Here is a 15969-nt window from a genome sequence, read left to right as displayed (position 1 = left end):
CATCAGCTTGTGCCTCTTGAGGTATTCAGTGGGGGGGGGGAATAAGTATTTGACCCCCTGCTGAATGTGTAAGTTTGCTCACTTACAAAGAAATGAACAGTCTTGGGGTCTGCACCTGTGCCATCCTGAGCAGGGGCACCTTGCGGGTGCTGCAAGATTTCACTCCATGACGGCGTAGTGCGTCACCAATGGTGCCATTAACAAGCTCCTCCCGTGTAGTTTTGGGCCGATCCCTCACCTTTCTAATGATCATCCTCACCCCACGAGGCGAGATCTTATATGGAGCTCCAGACCGAGGGTGATTGATGGTCATTTTATATTTCTTCCATTTCTGACTAACTGTCGCCAAACTTCTTGCAGGTGGTCTTGTAGCCCATTCCAGCCTGACGTCCTTTGACGGCTCTTTGGCGTTGCCCACGGTGGTGGTGGTGAGGTTGGAACAGAAGAAACTGAATCTGTGGACAGGTGTGCTTTATACACATAACGAGTTGAGACCAGGAGTACACTGGAACCCCAGTTAGCGAGCAAAATCCAAAGCACTCGTATATCAAAGCGAATTTCCCCATCAGAAATAATGGAAACTCAGATGATTCGTTTCACAACCCACAAATATTTATATAAAAATGATTAATACAAAATCTTCACTCTAACTAACGGAATCCCTGCTATCTGTTGGCTCACTGGAATCTTTTTCTTTTCTTGCGACTTTAACAAGGAAACGCTGCAATGACAGTCGCTTTTGGCTGAAGAGTCACTACACTTGGACACAAAATAAAGCAACTGTAAGGTTTCTAAACTCTTTTGGGAAAAATGGGACGACACGTGGAAGAGCGTCCCGAAGCAACTACAGGCTCCCGGCACTGTAGCAGTTCGCTGTAAAAGAGAATCAGAAAAGATTGCAGTCATGCTATAATGGCCTGCCGTCGATGGGTGATACAAGGAACATTATAAATGCAGGGCACAGGATTACTTAGCCACCAACCTGGTCACAACCCTGCCTGACCGCTGTGTCTCTGTATAGGAGAGCGGCAGATCCCGCTACAATAAATAACCGCGCTGTTCCTGTGTCATGGTGAATGAAGCTGGTTTTGTTAAAGTATTAAGACTCGTGTTCGTGTTTTGGGGTGCATGACAGGGACGCACACGTCACAATTCACACACACACGCGTGGTCACAATGCTGTAGTAAACAGTATACGCTCATACGGATGTTGACTATATGAGAGAGGCACGACGACTGAGAACGAGCATGGGAGACGATTACCCACAATCCCCACGTGACGCTCGACGCACAAAATGTATACGTACTATTCGTATTGCAAGACCTCGCTTCTTTATCAAGTTACAATTTATTAAAAATTTTAGCTCGTCTTGCAAAACACTGCAAACTAAGATCCTCGCAATCCAAGGTTTCACTGTATCTGGAATCGATTGATTGATTGTATCCTGTGTGCCGGACAATCTGTGGCTGGGTTGTCTGGGGTCAAATCCTTATTTCTCTCAATGACGTAAAAATCAATTTATAACTTTTATGTATTGTTTTGTCCTCCCTGTGTGGAGTTTGCATGTTCTCCCCGTGTCTGTGTGGGTTTAGACCCACAGTCTTCAGACATGCAGGTTAGATGGACTGGCGATCCTAAATTGTCCTCAGTGTGTGCCCTGTGGTATGCTGGCGCCCTGCCCAGGGTTTGTTCCTGCCTTGCGCCCTGTGTTGGCTGAGATTGGCTCCAGCAGACCCCCGTGACCCTGTAGTTAGGATATAGCGGGTTGGATAATGGATGGATGGACTGTTTTTTTCAGGATTTTTGGTTGATTTTCTGTCTCTCTCCATTACAAATGAAACTACCATAAAAATTAGAGGCTGTTCATTTCTTAGAAAGTGAACAAACATACAAATTCAGCAGGGGATCAAAGACTTAATTCCCCCACTGTAGATTTTGAGGTGTGTTTCAGATCATTATCTTGTTGTAGGACCGATCCTCTTTATATCTTCAACTTTTTTATGGATGGTGTGATGTTTGCTTCCAGAATTTGCTGGTATTTATTTGACTCCTTTCTTCCCTCTACTAATGACATCTTCCCTGTGCCACTGGCTGCAACACGAGCTCAAAGGCTGATCGATCCACCGCCATGCTTAATAGCTGGTGACATGTTCTTTTCCTGGAAATCAGCACCCTTTATTTTCCAAACATGCTTTTGCACATTGTGGCCAAACAGTTCTCTTTTGACTTCATCGGTCCACAGGACTTGTTTTCCAAAATGCATCAGGCTTGTTTAGATGTTCCTTTTCAAACTTCAGGTGCTGAATTTTGTGGTTAAGAGAGGATTTCTTCTGCTGACTCTACCTCGAAGGTCTTATTTGTTGAGCTGTCGCTGCACAGTAGAACAGTAGACCACCACTCCAGAGTCTGCTAAATCTTCACGAATGTCTTTTACATTCAGACGGGGGTTTTTTAGGTGCCTTTCTAGCAATCCAACAAGCAGTTCTTTCAGAAAGTTTCCTTGATCTTCCAGGCCTCAACTTGGCATCCACCATTTCGGTTAACTACCATTTCTTAATAACATTACGAAGTGAGGAAACAGTGACCTCAAAACGCTTTGTTTTTTTCTTCAATCTTTCTCCTGCTTTGTAACCATCGATTCTTTTATTATTCAGAGTGCAAGGCAGCTGCTTAGAGGAACCCATGGCTGGTGATTCTTGGGACAAGGAGTGAGGATTCTGAGAATTTATACAGCTTTGACATTTTCATCACACCGATGACAGTGAACAAGCTATAGTCCTAAGGAGCTAATGAAGGTCTGAGACCACCTGGGGAAAAGTTATCCGAGACCTCAAATATTCTGGGGTGCTAAACCTTTTGCATGGTGGTCCTTTCCTTTTTTTTACTGTATAATTTTACAAAAACATACAGTAATCCTGCATAAAATGCTGAAGAGAAATGTGCCATCTTTAATTTTATGCCTTTTGGTGATCAGGTCACTTACCTATTCACAGTAAACAGACATTTTAAGCATGGGGAACCAAACATTTGCATGCCACTGTATGTATGTATGTATGTATGTATGTATGTATGTATGTATGTATGTATGTATGTAAGTATCTATCTATCCTGCCTACTACACTAAACTTAATATCTATCTATCTAGCCTACTACACTAAACGTAATATCTATCTATCTAGCCTACTACACTAAACTTAATATCTATCTATCTAACTACACTAAACTTAATATCTATCTATCCTGCCTACTACACTAAACGTAATATCTATCTATCTATCCTGCCTACTACACTAAACTTAATATCTATCTATCCTGCCTACTACACTAAACTTAATATCTATCTATCTAGCCTACTACACTAAACTTAATATCTATCTATCTAGCCTACTACACTAAACTTAATATCTATCTATCTATCTATCTATCTATCTATCTATCCTGCCTACTACGCTAAACTTAATATCTATCTATCTATCTTGGCTACTACACTAAACTTAATATCTACCTATCTATCCTACTACGCTAAACTTAATATCTATCTATCTCTGTATTTATTTATTTTAAGAGCTGGGGACAAATAAAGTTCTAAAGTTCTAAAAGTGGCATACCATGGTGGACATTACTGATGCAATCCAAGTAGCGTCTTCCTTGTTCATCGTACAAGTACTGCCCTTTGGCCCTCATTATCTTCACAGGATCATCTGAATAAAACAATTTACAGGAGGCCCTGGAAAAGAATAGTACACTTATTAAAATTTAACATGTTAAACAGTATAAGGTCAAAGTACTCATCTATCCATAAATTTTCACAACCACCTTAACCGGCTCAGGCTGGAAGGCAGCCAGCCCCCAAACCAAACGCAACTACAGAGTAAGACACTGAGCCAAACAAAATACACTGCGTGTCTGTTAACCAGAGGTAAGGATCATAAAAGTGTTCTGCAATGGTATCAGCTTAGCCACAGCCTTACTCAGAAACACAAAGGAAACTTAATTTGCTTTGGTGGAAAGGGAAGCAGCTATGAACATCCCAGATAAACTCATCATTCTCCTTAACCTGCATATTGCAACACAGGATTGAAAGGAGACAAAGTGCACCTCTGTAGCAGCTTGTGCAAGGCGAGCAGAAGCACTGCATGAAGCTCCAGTCTGGCACAAGACACATTCACACACTTAACTCACACATTTGTTCATACCAGGCCACTTTAAAGATGCCACAGCAACTACCTTGTACATTTATGGGAAATGGGAGGAAAACCGGCACGGATATTGGGAGAACATACGAACTCTACACGGGCAGCAGCTTGGCAGGGATTTGAACACAGTCTCCTGCCACTTTATAGGAGCAGCGCCAAGCCAGTGCATCACCTGCTAATCAGTAGGTTATTTTGCCTACTGGAAATTTTGAAAAGTTTATTAGCCAATCTGTACATTTTGTGAGTGATTACTATTTTGACTTTAGGTCACAAAAAGATGACTGCCCGGCGATGGAGTCATATTGGCAGTACCCAACTCTTAAATTATCTAGCTTTAGTGTAGTCGAGGCATCATTTAGGTGGTAGGTGTTATAATTTTACTCTTTGCTTGTATGTACCTTACTGCTATTGTAGGATACTCTCATCCATCCATCTGTGTGCTAACCACAGTTCTGAAGCCTGTCCCAGCCTGACTGGGCACAAAGTTCACGCACACCAGTCCTCATTTTGGCCATATTCTCACTGCAGCTAAAAGTGCCTCAAGTCATATCTGATTTTTGTGTTTGACCGCTGATCGCTTGTAGGTAATTCAAATCTGATCTGAGTACGCACTGATGTCTATCCTGAATGTCCCCCAAATGCACAAAATGAATAAAAGAAAATTTGTCAGACAGATGTGATCTAGTTAGTGGTGCTCCAAGCAGGTTTTCTTAGGAGTGATACCAATCACTGATTTCATTGGCCAATTCAGATTTTTTTTTTACCGTTTAAAATTTTTATTTTATAATTTTTTTCACATTAAGTTCCTCCATACCCAGCCATGTAGAAGTCTCATGTTTTACATTAAAGTGGTATTTTTACAATTTAACTGCAGACCATAAATTGGAGAAGACATTGGTTATGGCGAAAATGAGAAAGTTGAGATGGATGTGTGGGGCTACAAAAAAGGCGAAATAAGAAATGAGACACTCAGAGGTACAACAAAAACGGGAAAGGAACCTACGAAAGAACAGGAGAGTTGGTAGAAGTGGTATGGACATGTGATGAGGAAACACAATGAATACCGTATTTACTCGTTTAACACCGTGCCCTCGTGTAAGATGCGCACCCTAATTTTTTTTTTTTTTAATTTTATTAATTTTATTGCAATCCATACAAATCAATCAAGTTTTTACAAAAAGAAAGATTGAGTTAAGGACATATCGATCTCCACCCCTGAGAGAGAGAACAAGGCAAATGGCGTGAAATTTAAGGCTTGTAGACATACCTAAATTAATAAATTCGATACGCCAATAGAGATGAATGCAGAAATTTTTAGAAAGAAAATTGGGAAAATCGTTTTGCCCTGTGTACGACGCACGTTGTGATTGTATAGGAAATGTTTAGGTTGAGAGAGAGAGCGAGAGAGAGAGAGAGAGAGAGAGAGAGAGAGAGAGAGAGAGAGAGAGAGAGAGAGAGAGAGAGAGAGAGAGAGCAAGAGAGAGAGAGAGAGAGAGAGAGAGAGAGAGAGAGAGAGAGAGAAGAGAGAGAGAGCAAGAGAGAGAGAGAGAGAGAGAGAGCGAGAAAGCAAGAAAGAGAGAGAGAGAGAGAGTGAGCCCAAGCAGAAGAAGTAAACATTACAGAATTACATTTCCTCGTGTATGATGCGCACGTAATTTTCTAATGCTAATTTTCGGGAAAAAATGTGTGCGTGGTACACACGTAAATACGGTATGTGCAAAAAGAATGATGGAAAAGGAAGTACAAGGGAAGAAAAAGTGAGAGAGGCCAAAGTGGAGACTGCTCTCCTGTACTTTCTTAGATGTCTCTCCCACTTTTGTTGTACCTCTGATGGTCTCATTTCTTATGGTGTCCCTTCTTGTAACTCCACACATCCATCTCAACATTCTCATTTCTGCCACATTCAGCTTCTGCTCCTGCTGTGCTCCCTTGACTGCTCCATACACCATCGTTGGTCTAACCACGGTCTTAAAAATCTTACCTTCAACCTTCAACTTAAATCTTAGATACTCCCGATAACTTTTCCAATTGTTTCCTCTACACTGCACTCTGTGGGTTGTCTCTGCATAGAATTCTCCATCTTGGGCTACCGTTGATCCTAGATATTTAAACATCTCCCCTGTTTTCAACAGCTCTCCCTACAGGCTAACTTCTGAATTCTAATCATCATTAAACCTCTATTATTCTGTCGTCTTCCTACTTATGTTCAGCTCTCTATCTTCCAAAGCTCATCTCCATTCTTCCAACTTCCTCTCCACTTTATCTTTTGTGTTGCTACACAACACAGTGTCATCAGCACAAAGCCTGCAGGGGGTCTAGTCTTTTATCCCACTTGTCATCACATCCATAAACAGAACAACGAGGTAAGGAGATCAAGAAGGCCTCTGGTACAGGCCGATTCTAACCAGGATGTTGTCTGTTAACCCCAACTCCAGCTGAAGTCAAAGGGAGACGGAGCTTTTTGCTCCTAGACTTTGGGATGACTTGCCTCTTCACATCAGGTCTTCATCCTCTATCGAGGTTTTTAAAAGACCTTCTTGTTCTCTTCTGTCTTTCTCTGTGTATAATGGGGTTGTGGTGGATGTTAAAATAGGTTGTTTTATTAATCTGCATTTGCATGATTGTTTTTATTGTGTTTATTTTAATGCTGTTTTGTACAGCACTTTGGCACAACCTCTGTTGTTTTAAATGTGGTTTTATAAATGAAATAATGTAATCTACAGTCGACCCTTGACATACGACCGGCCTGACGTGCGAACAACTTGATTTACGACCAAAATTTTTGTTTTGATTTACGACCAACATCTTGCGTTACGACCCGAATGTGGTCACGTGTATCCGCTTGTGCGATTGTAAACAAACAGCCGAGAGCATTCGTAAGCGTCAGTCGGACCCCAGATACATATGTTTGTGGACGTAATTTCGGTCAGTGCAGTGATTTATCTATATATATATAATTCACTAAGACCATGGCAAGCAAGATGCATAATTGCTAAGGAAGGAAGAGAAGGTAACGAAGGTAAAGAAAGCGATTTGTTAAGGGATGTTAGCTAGCGTGCTGGCGCGGCACATGATGATGTCATCAGGCTGAGTCAGCACCGGCTTGCTTTGGAGTGTCTTATTACAGCAGTTCACAACACGGCCAGCTTTGAACTGAGTGCTCGACTACTGTCATTATTAACTTGAGAAACAGCGATCACAATCGAAACGAAGAAGGAAATTGTGCAGAAATATGAGAGTGCTGTTCGTGTGACCGATCTCGCGAATATGTACAGCATGTCGAAATCCACCATCTCGACAATTTTACAAAGAAAAGATTTGCATAAGGAGGCTCCTTCTAAACAATAACCACCTTCCGTTTCATTCTCCTCCTCCTCCCTTCCTGCAGCCCAAAGATGTCAAATTAAATGGTGAGTACAGTATGAAATTGTTGTTTCTGGTAGGCTAGGCACTTTTTATAACTTTTTGGTTAGCACATTAGAAAAATTATTGGCGTTTTGGTAAATTATGCACATTATACAACCCTTTTTTTATTATGAAAAGGTTAAGTAAGTATTGCTGTGGGAGTTTGGAGTGCATTATGGGTATTTCTATTATTTCTTATGGGAAAAATAGTCTTGACTTACAATCAACTTGAGTTACAACCAGCCCTCGCGAATGAATTGAGTTCATAAGTCAAGGGTCCGCTGTAATCTGTAAAACCTTGCTAAAATCTTAATGACTGAATCATAAGGTAAATATGGAAGTGGTATAACACTGTAGAATCACAAAATGATATATAGGGTGGTCCAGATCTAATTATGCAATTTTCATTATGCTATAACTTATTAAGTTTATTACATAGAAAATCACCCGAAAAGTCCCGGACCATCGAGAAGTGTGCGAACTGACGACATGAAGAATCGTCTTTGCGCCGAACTGGAATCGTCCCCACATAAATCAAAGTCATCCAGACGATCTGAATCTGCATAATTAGATCTGGACCACCCTGTATATATACTAGGGGACTTCACTCACCAACACCTTCCCTCCCCCAGCCAAGCGCTACGCACCGTTGTGAAGAGGGGGGCGGCTGAACGTGGCCGCTCCTCTGAAACCCCTGTTAAATGAAGATACATCGGGTAACAAATTCCTTTTCTTTTTACCTCCTCTTAGCTTGATCAGCTGCTGGCTTACCGCTGCTGCCATGCCGCGTGATCTGCACTTCGCTCGCCTACCCCTCCGCCCCCTCGCTACACGCCATTGTGTAAAGGGGGGCTGAATGCACCCCAAGGAGATGAGGTCTCTCCTCCGAAACCCCTCTTTAACGGTGGTACAATGGGAATCAAATAACAGTTGTTCTTTTTACCTCCTCTTTGCTCGATCAGCTGCTGGCTTGCTGCTGCTCCTGTGCGGCGTGATCTGCATTTTGTGCGGTGCTTTGAACGTTTTAAAGTCACTGTCTTGTCTCTCCTCTACTCTACTCTAGCCATCCTCAAACACTATTCAATCTCTTTTCGCTGGTCCATCATTTCACTGAATGATATTTTCTGTTTGCTTGCGCTAATGCGAGCTTTACTCTCATTTTCTTCAGACTTTTGAATTTTCCTACTTCCATTATCTCTAACCCGCTCTGCATGTGTATCACGGGACTTACTCCAATGGTTGTAAGTATGACGTGAAAGTGTCTCTGCCTCTCAAAGATCTCTCTTCAAAAGAGCACATCTTGTCCCAAGTTTTTTATAATATATATCTATATATATATATATATATATATATATAACACACACATTCAAATAGTTTCCGCACTTTTATATTTTTGCTTGAAATGGTGAAGGCGGGGAATAGTAGAAATTGGGCATTAAAAAGTTGATATGATGCTGGGAAAATTGCACCGCAAACGAAGGTGACTCATGTAGAAAAGTGATGTAATTTGTTTTTGAAACTCTTCATAAATAGAGTTAAAAGAACGTGTGGAAACTTTTTGAACATCCCTCATGTACATTATATATATATATATATATATATAGGATGCCTGGAGGAAGTAGGAACCATGACAGTGGCACTTTTTTTCTGGGGCTGGATAAAAGGGACAACCTCATTCCATTCGGAGAGCCGGAATCGGTGGAAGAAGGACAGAGCTTGCAGGACAGGAGTGGAGGAAGCCAAAGGAACCAAGGACTGAACAGCAAAACTGTAAAAAATATTTGTAAACAGTGGTTGTAAATAAATGTGTGTGTGGTGGACATTGTGTTGTCATGTCTGTCTGTGGCCGGGCTAGCTTTTACTATATTATAAATATATATATATATATATATATATATATATATATATATATATATATATATATATATATATACAGTATATATATATATATATATATATATATATATGTGGACACAGACCCAGACACACACAGACGGACATCAGAAGTTCCACCACACACCGTTTATTTACACTATTTACAAGTCCAAATACGTGCACCACAAACCCTAGTGCCTCTTGCACCGTTCCCCCAATGTCCAGGCCTCACAGTCTTTGTGCCTTCCTGGCCGCCTCCAGTCCTCTCCCTCCAGCTCCGTCTCTCTTCCATCCGACTTCCGCTCCCGACTGAAGGGAGGCGGCCCCTTAAATAGGAACCCGGATGGGCTCCAGCCGCTTCCCGGCACTCCTCCGTAGACACGCCCCAGTGTGGCGGAAGCGCCGGCTGCGCACCCGGAAGCCGTCCGGGTGTCCCCTGTCGTCTTCCCTCCAGCACGTCCTGGTGTGGCGGAAGTGCTGGGCTCCAGGGATATTCAGGCACCGGGGCGCCGCCTGGCGGTGTCCACGGGTCCCTACAGGGCTGGGCTTCAAAGCCCTTTACCCGAGGCCCCCAACACAACCAGGGCGGACGCCCCCTCGTGGTCTGGAGGAGGCACAAGCCCTCCTCCGGTCCTCCTGGGCGTCCCGGCCAGATGCCACAATATATATATATATATATATATATATATATATATATACACACATAGTCATATGAAAAAGTTTGGGAACCTCTCTCACCCTGCATAATAATTGACTCTCCTTTCAACACAAAGATAACAGTGGTATGTCTTTCATTTCCTAGGAACATCTGAGTACTGCGGTGTTTTCTGAACAAAGATTTTTAGTGACGCAGTATTTAGTATGAAATTAAATCAAATGTGAAAAACTGGCTGTGCACAAATGTGGGTCCCCTTGTCATTGTGCTGATTTGAATGCCTGTCACTGCTCAGTGCTGATTACTTGGTTGGATGAGCTCGTTAAGCCTTGAACTTCATAGACAGGAGTGTCCAATCATGAGTGGTCAAAGGTATTTAAGGTGGTCAATCACAAGTTGTGCTTCCTTCCCTTTGACTCTCCTCTGAAGAGTGACAGACAGCATGGGATCCTCAAAGCAACTCTCAAACGATCTGAAAACAAAGATTGTTGAGTCTCCTGGTTTAGGGGAAGGCTACAAAAAGCCATCTCAGAGGTTTAAACTGTCAGTTTCTACTATAAGGAGTGGAATCAGGAAATGGAAGGCCACAGGCACAGTTGCTGTTAAACCAACACAGCAGGTCTGGCAGGCCAAGAAAAATACAGGAGCGGCATATGAGCAGGATTGTGAGAATGGTGACAGACAACCACAGATCATCTCCAAAGACCTGCAAGAACATCTCGCTGCAGATGGTGTATCTGGACATCGTTCTACAATTTGCACAAAGAACATCTGTATGGCAGGATGATGAGAAAGAAGCCCTTTCTGCACTCGCGCCACAAACAGAGTCGCTTGTTGTATCAAATGCTCATTTAAACAAGCCAGAGTCATTTTGGAACAAAGTGCTTTGGACTGATGAGACAGAAATGGAGCTATTTGGTCAGAACAAAAAGCGATTTGCATGGCGGAAGAAGAACATGGCAGTCCAAGAAAAACACCTGCTACCTACTGTCAGATGTGGTGGAGGGTCCATGATGCTGTGGGGCTGTGTGGCCAGTTCTGGGACTGGGGCCCTTGTTAAAGTCGAGGGTCAGATGAATTCAACACAATCAACAAATTCTTCAGGATAATGTTCAAGCATCAGTCACAAAGTTGAAGTTACGCAGGGGTTGGATATTCCAGCAAGACAATGACCCAAAACACAGTTCGAAATCTACAAAGGCATTCATGCAGAGCGAGAAGTACAATGTTCTGGAATGGCCGTCACAGTCCCCTGACTTGAATATCCTCGAAAATCTATGGGATGATTTCAAGCAGGCTGTCCATCAAATGTAACTGAACTGGAGAGATTTCATATATAAAATGAAATTATAGTAGATAGATACTTTATTAATCCCAAGGGGAAATTCTCATAATCCAGCAGCAGCATACTGATACAAAAAAACAATATTAAAGAGTAATAAAAGAGTAATAAAAATGCAAGTAAAAACAGACAATAACTTTGAATAATGTTAGCATTTACCCCCTTTGTGTTTCTGAACATGATCACAGTGCAGAAATTATTTCTCATTCCCCTAAGAAGCACCTCTGAGAGTCTTTTTTGTCCACTGCTATCAGGCAATTCAATGGTTCCACACGATGCATTCATTACACCTATTTTTATATTGTTTTTATTTATTGATCGATTGGCTGTATTATCTTTTCTGTGAGTCTGTATTCATGCTTTTATGTTTCTTCTGCTCTACACATTTAAATTTCCCCAAGGGATTAATAGTTTATCTAATCAAATATATTTAAAAAAACAAGCACGGGAGTGTTATAAGTACAGTACACAGGTGTTATGGTGTGTTAAGAACTGCCGACTCAAAATGACCCAGAAAACCGTTCAACTATCAACAAGAAAACTAGATGGAGTATAATAAACAAAGTGAAATGAGACCTAAATTGGTAAAGGACATTAGAAAGATACTCTAAAAAGTATCCACAGTTTTTCAATGCTAGCTCCATGAACCCTGTTAGAGAATGTATTACAAAAACAAAACTGCGTCAGAGGAGAAGAAGCACAATGAGAGCCGAGTTAAATTATCTCCAATAATCTCTATTCTTGTATTTGTTCTTGAGGATGGATGACAACACCATAGACATAGAATAACTAGACATCTCATGACCAGCAGAATCGTACGTCAACGTCGCCGCCATATTGCGAGTGGCACTGCTGTGGCGTGAAGTAATGGGTAAAGATGCCTCACGCATGTGCTACTTGGGATTGTACAAACCGCTGTACGCTCCAAACCAGATCCCAGGGGATTACATTTCATAGGTAAGGCTGAACAATTATTTTGGTTATATCTGGCCATTAGAAAATCCCGTTTTATAATCTTAACTTTAGCTACGCCAGGCTAAGCTAGCAAAGCTATGCATTTATGAGCCTCCAAACAATGTTTTGGCTAAACGTATTTAGTCTCTAACTATGTAGACTGTTCTTAGCTGTTAACATTTCTCAAACTTGATGATGTGTTTTTTCTCAAGGAGCTCATCGAGGAAACACAGTTTGAAATCGACAGCCATCATTTCATGCTCATGTCTTTAGTTGTGTCTGTCTTCCACAAACTAAGGCTGCACCACATTGACAGACTGAATACTCTCAAATTATGGAGTGGCAAAACCCAGAAAAAGCTATGGAAGACAGTCCTGTTCCTGTATATATTTAAGTAACCACATTGTGTGTGTGTGTGTGTGAGAGAGAGAGAGATTGAGAGAGGAATGCGTGAAATGTTTTCAGAAATTATCAAGCCAATTTGTATACAATAAAATTGTTTCTTTTTGTCATTGAGTGGATCATTTCACTGTTAAAAAGACAGACCAGACTGCCAGTTACAGTCTTACTATTTTGACTTTCAGACTTTGGTCAAGTTTTCATCTCAATAATTAATAATAATACATTTTATTTAATAGGTGCCTTTCTTAGCACTCAAGGTCACTTTACAATAAAATTAAACAACATTAGTAAAATTAAAACAAGAGAATGATAAATCAAAAAGCAATAATTAGTAAAAAACCAAAGATAACTAACTGGCAGTAACAGTGCAAAATTCACAATTGGTATGCCAGTTTGAAAAGATACGTTTTGAGGGCAGTTTTAAAATGTGTTATTGAATCGAGCTGACGGATATGAGAGGGAAGAGAATTCCCGAGTTGAGGAGCACAAGGAGAGACGCTCAAGCTCACATAGCACTGAGTCTGATGTGCGGTACAGAAAGTTGAGCTGCAGAGGAGGATCTGAGTGAGCGAGAGGAGTGCCAGTCTGGAGGAGATCAGTGAGGTTATGGAGAGCTTTAAATGTTCAGAGCGGGATTGTGGATTGTATTCTGTAGTGAACAGGGAGCCGGTGAAGTTGAGAGAGAATCGGTGTGATATGTTCAGTGGATTTAGAACAGCAGGTTATCATCCTGGCAGCAGAATTTTAAAGAAGTTGTAAGCGATGGATACGTTTTTGTGGGATGCCAGATAGAATAGCATTACGGTACACTGAAAAAAGTATAACCTTCATTCAACTTAAAATAATTAAGTCAATGATTCACACTTAATATTTTCAATCTGAACCAATATAATTGTTTGTATCTTATTAAACCCACATTTTTTAAGTTTCATTTTTAAGTCATGACCTGTATAACCACGTCCACTCCACTCGGGAAAGTGTTCTTCTTTTATGGCAGCTACTAAACCAGCACGATGGAAAGTTTAACCAGAAGAACATACAAACGGCCCCTCAAACACAGCACACGGACAACCTAAAATATGAGCTTAACTGAAATAGGATTTTTATGTTTATTTCCTCCACCATAACTTACTTTGGTACAAACACATTTTTTTTACTTTGATTGAGAGCTGAAACCAAATATTTCAAGCTACAACACTAAATCCATCCATCCATTTTCCAACACGCTGAATCCGAACACAGGGTCACGGGGGTCTACAACACTAAATGATTCATCTTAAATTGCTTGAAAGATAAAATTTACGTTGAATGAACAACATCAGTGTTGTTGATGATGATGATGATATTCTTTTTCAGTGTAATCTACACGTGAGGTGACTCGGCACTACCCGATACTTCAGTACTGTGTTGGGTAAGAACAGGACAAAGTCTAGAAATGTTTCGGAGATGGAAGAAGGCAGCCCGAGAAACGTGACTTATATAGGAGGAGTTAATTAAATTAATTAATCTGATTAAGTTATTAAATAATAATATTAATATAAATAATTGCATTTAAACGATACTGTTTCTAACGTTATTGTTTTTTCATCAGAAAACCCGGTTTCCACGTCTACCTGTATTAGTTTAAGTGGCACTTTTGCCACTCGCAATATGGCGGACGCGCTGTCGTATTGTGTCGACTGGGAAACACAGTGCATGCGGCGTCTACCTATATATGTCTATGGCCAATACCCCATAGTTTTCAATCGAAGTGGGCGTTACATTATGCAAATATGATACTTGCATTATAAGGCCCTTTAAAGGAAAGCAATGCAAAGGACTTATTTGTCCATTTGTTGATTAAGAAAACTCGAATGACTTTATGAAAAATACAAGCTACGTGCATGTGCAGCTGTTCTGCTTGACGACAGCTTCGTGATCAATCGAACTAAGCGCGGCACACTGAGCGCGGGGCAGCGACTACGTGTGTGCGTGCCACGCTGCCATAAAGCAGTGTCCAGGCGTCGCAAACGGAAGGCGGTCGTGGACTGGAGGCGCGAACTCAGGTGTGCGTGTCAGGGTTCTTAACACTTCGCAAGTGAGTAAAAAAAAAAAAAACCGGGAACGCTAAATGTTCACTGGACTGGATAGAATGTAACGTAAAGATGTCAGCAGGAGCAGCACGAAATAAAGCGCATGCCACGCCGGTTGCTTTCATTTTAACTCACCCGATAAGGCTCTTGCGCATTTCTAGAGTCCGTTGTTTTGTGTACAGTTCTTCGGCCATTGCGACGTTAGCTCATGTGCATGAAGAGTAGCGAAGCAAACTGTAAAAAAGGGAGCGCGAGAAAGAGAAACGTAGGATTTAACAGAAGCTCCGCCCTCCCGGCTTTTTTTTTTAGTCACTTGTTCCTGCAGCAGGACAGCTGAGCGTGCTGTGATGTGACGTTTTCACGGGCCAGTGGCACGCCCTCCTCGCCAGGTTTGCAGCTTGTTATGCGCTTTGATTCCTTTATTATATCATTTCATGTCGGGTTTATTGTCATGTGCACAAAGTACAGTGATATTCATACTTGCATGTAGTGACGGAACATTTGAAACCAAGACTTCGAGGCGCGTATCGAGCAGTAGGGGGCGTGCCAGATGAAGCCTGGCTTCGGGGCTTGCATCGGTTTGCAGAGCAGCAATATCTACTTGTCGGTTTGTGGGGTACCCGTCGCCGCACAAAACAACCGGGACTTTTTGGGTTGTTAGATGCTAGTCGTGATGGGAGGTCCGGCTCTTTTCAAAGATTTGGTGGCTCGGGGCCGTCTATTTTAGTCAGCTCCCCATCCACACTTATAAGTTTGACTGGGGTCATTTGTTTTGGAATAAATGTGCTTATTTTGGTTTGAGTTGCTGCGGTGGGTTGGCACCCTGCCCAGGATTGGTTCCTGCCTTGTGCCCTGTGTTGGCTGGGATTGGCTCCAGCAGACCCCCGTGACCCTGTGGATAATAGATGGATGGATGGATGGATGGTTTGAGTTGCAGAAGGCTGTGATATACCTGCAGTTTTCGGCAAGACAGTGGATGCTGCAGCAGAAGTATTTAGCTCGAAACAGGACACTTTTCTAGGGTCCGTGGATGGCAGCTGGAGGAGAGACGGATGAGCGGTTCAGGT

The 15969-nt window shown here is 41.8% G+C and overlaps 1 protein-coding gene across 2 annotated transcripts in view; it reads right to left on the bottom strand.

Moving 5' to 3' along the window:
* Positions 1-15397, bottom strand: part of phykpl (5-phosphohydroxy-L-lysine phospho-lyase) — a 92543-nt gene extending 77146 nt beyond the window's left edge. Inside the window, exons 1-2 of one of the 2 annotated variants that reach the window (XM_039773911.1) lie at positions 15038-15397; positions 3610-3728 (exon numbers count right to left, since the gene is read on the bottom strand). In XM_039773911.1, the coding sequence (XP_039629845.1) occupies positions 3610-3728; positions 15038-15096 (178 nt within the window). In that variant the 5' untranslated portion in view covers positions 15097-15397. The remainder of the gene's footprint in view (positions 1-3609; positions 3729-15037) is intronic. The other variant, XM_039773910.1, reaches the window with a different exon arrangement.
* Positions 15398-15969: the final 572 nt, after the last annotated feature.

Source organism: Polypterus senegalus, chromosome 13 (genome assembly GCF_016835505.1).
Source record: "Polypterus senegalus isolate Bchr_013 chromosome 13, ASM1683550v1, whole genome shotgun sequence".
NCBI lineage: Eukaryota > Metazoa > Chordata > Cladistia > Polypteriformes > Polypteridae > Polypterus > Polypterus senegalus.
This window is presented reverse-complemented; position numbering and strand designations above follow the sequence as displayed.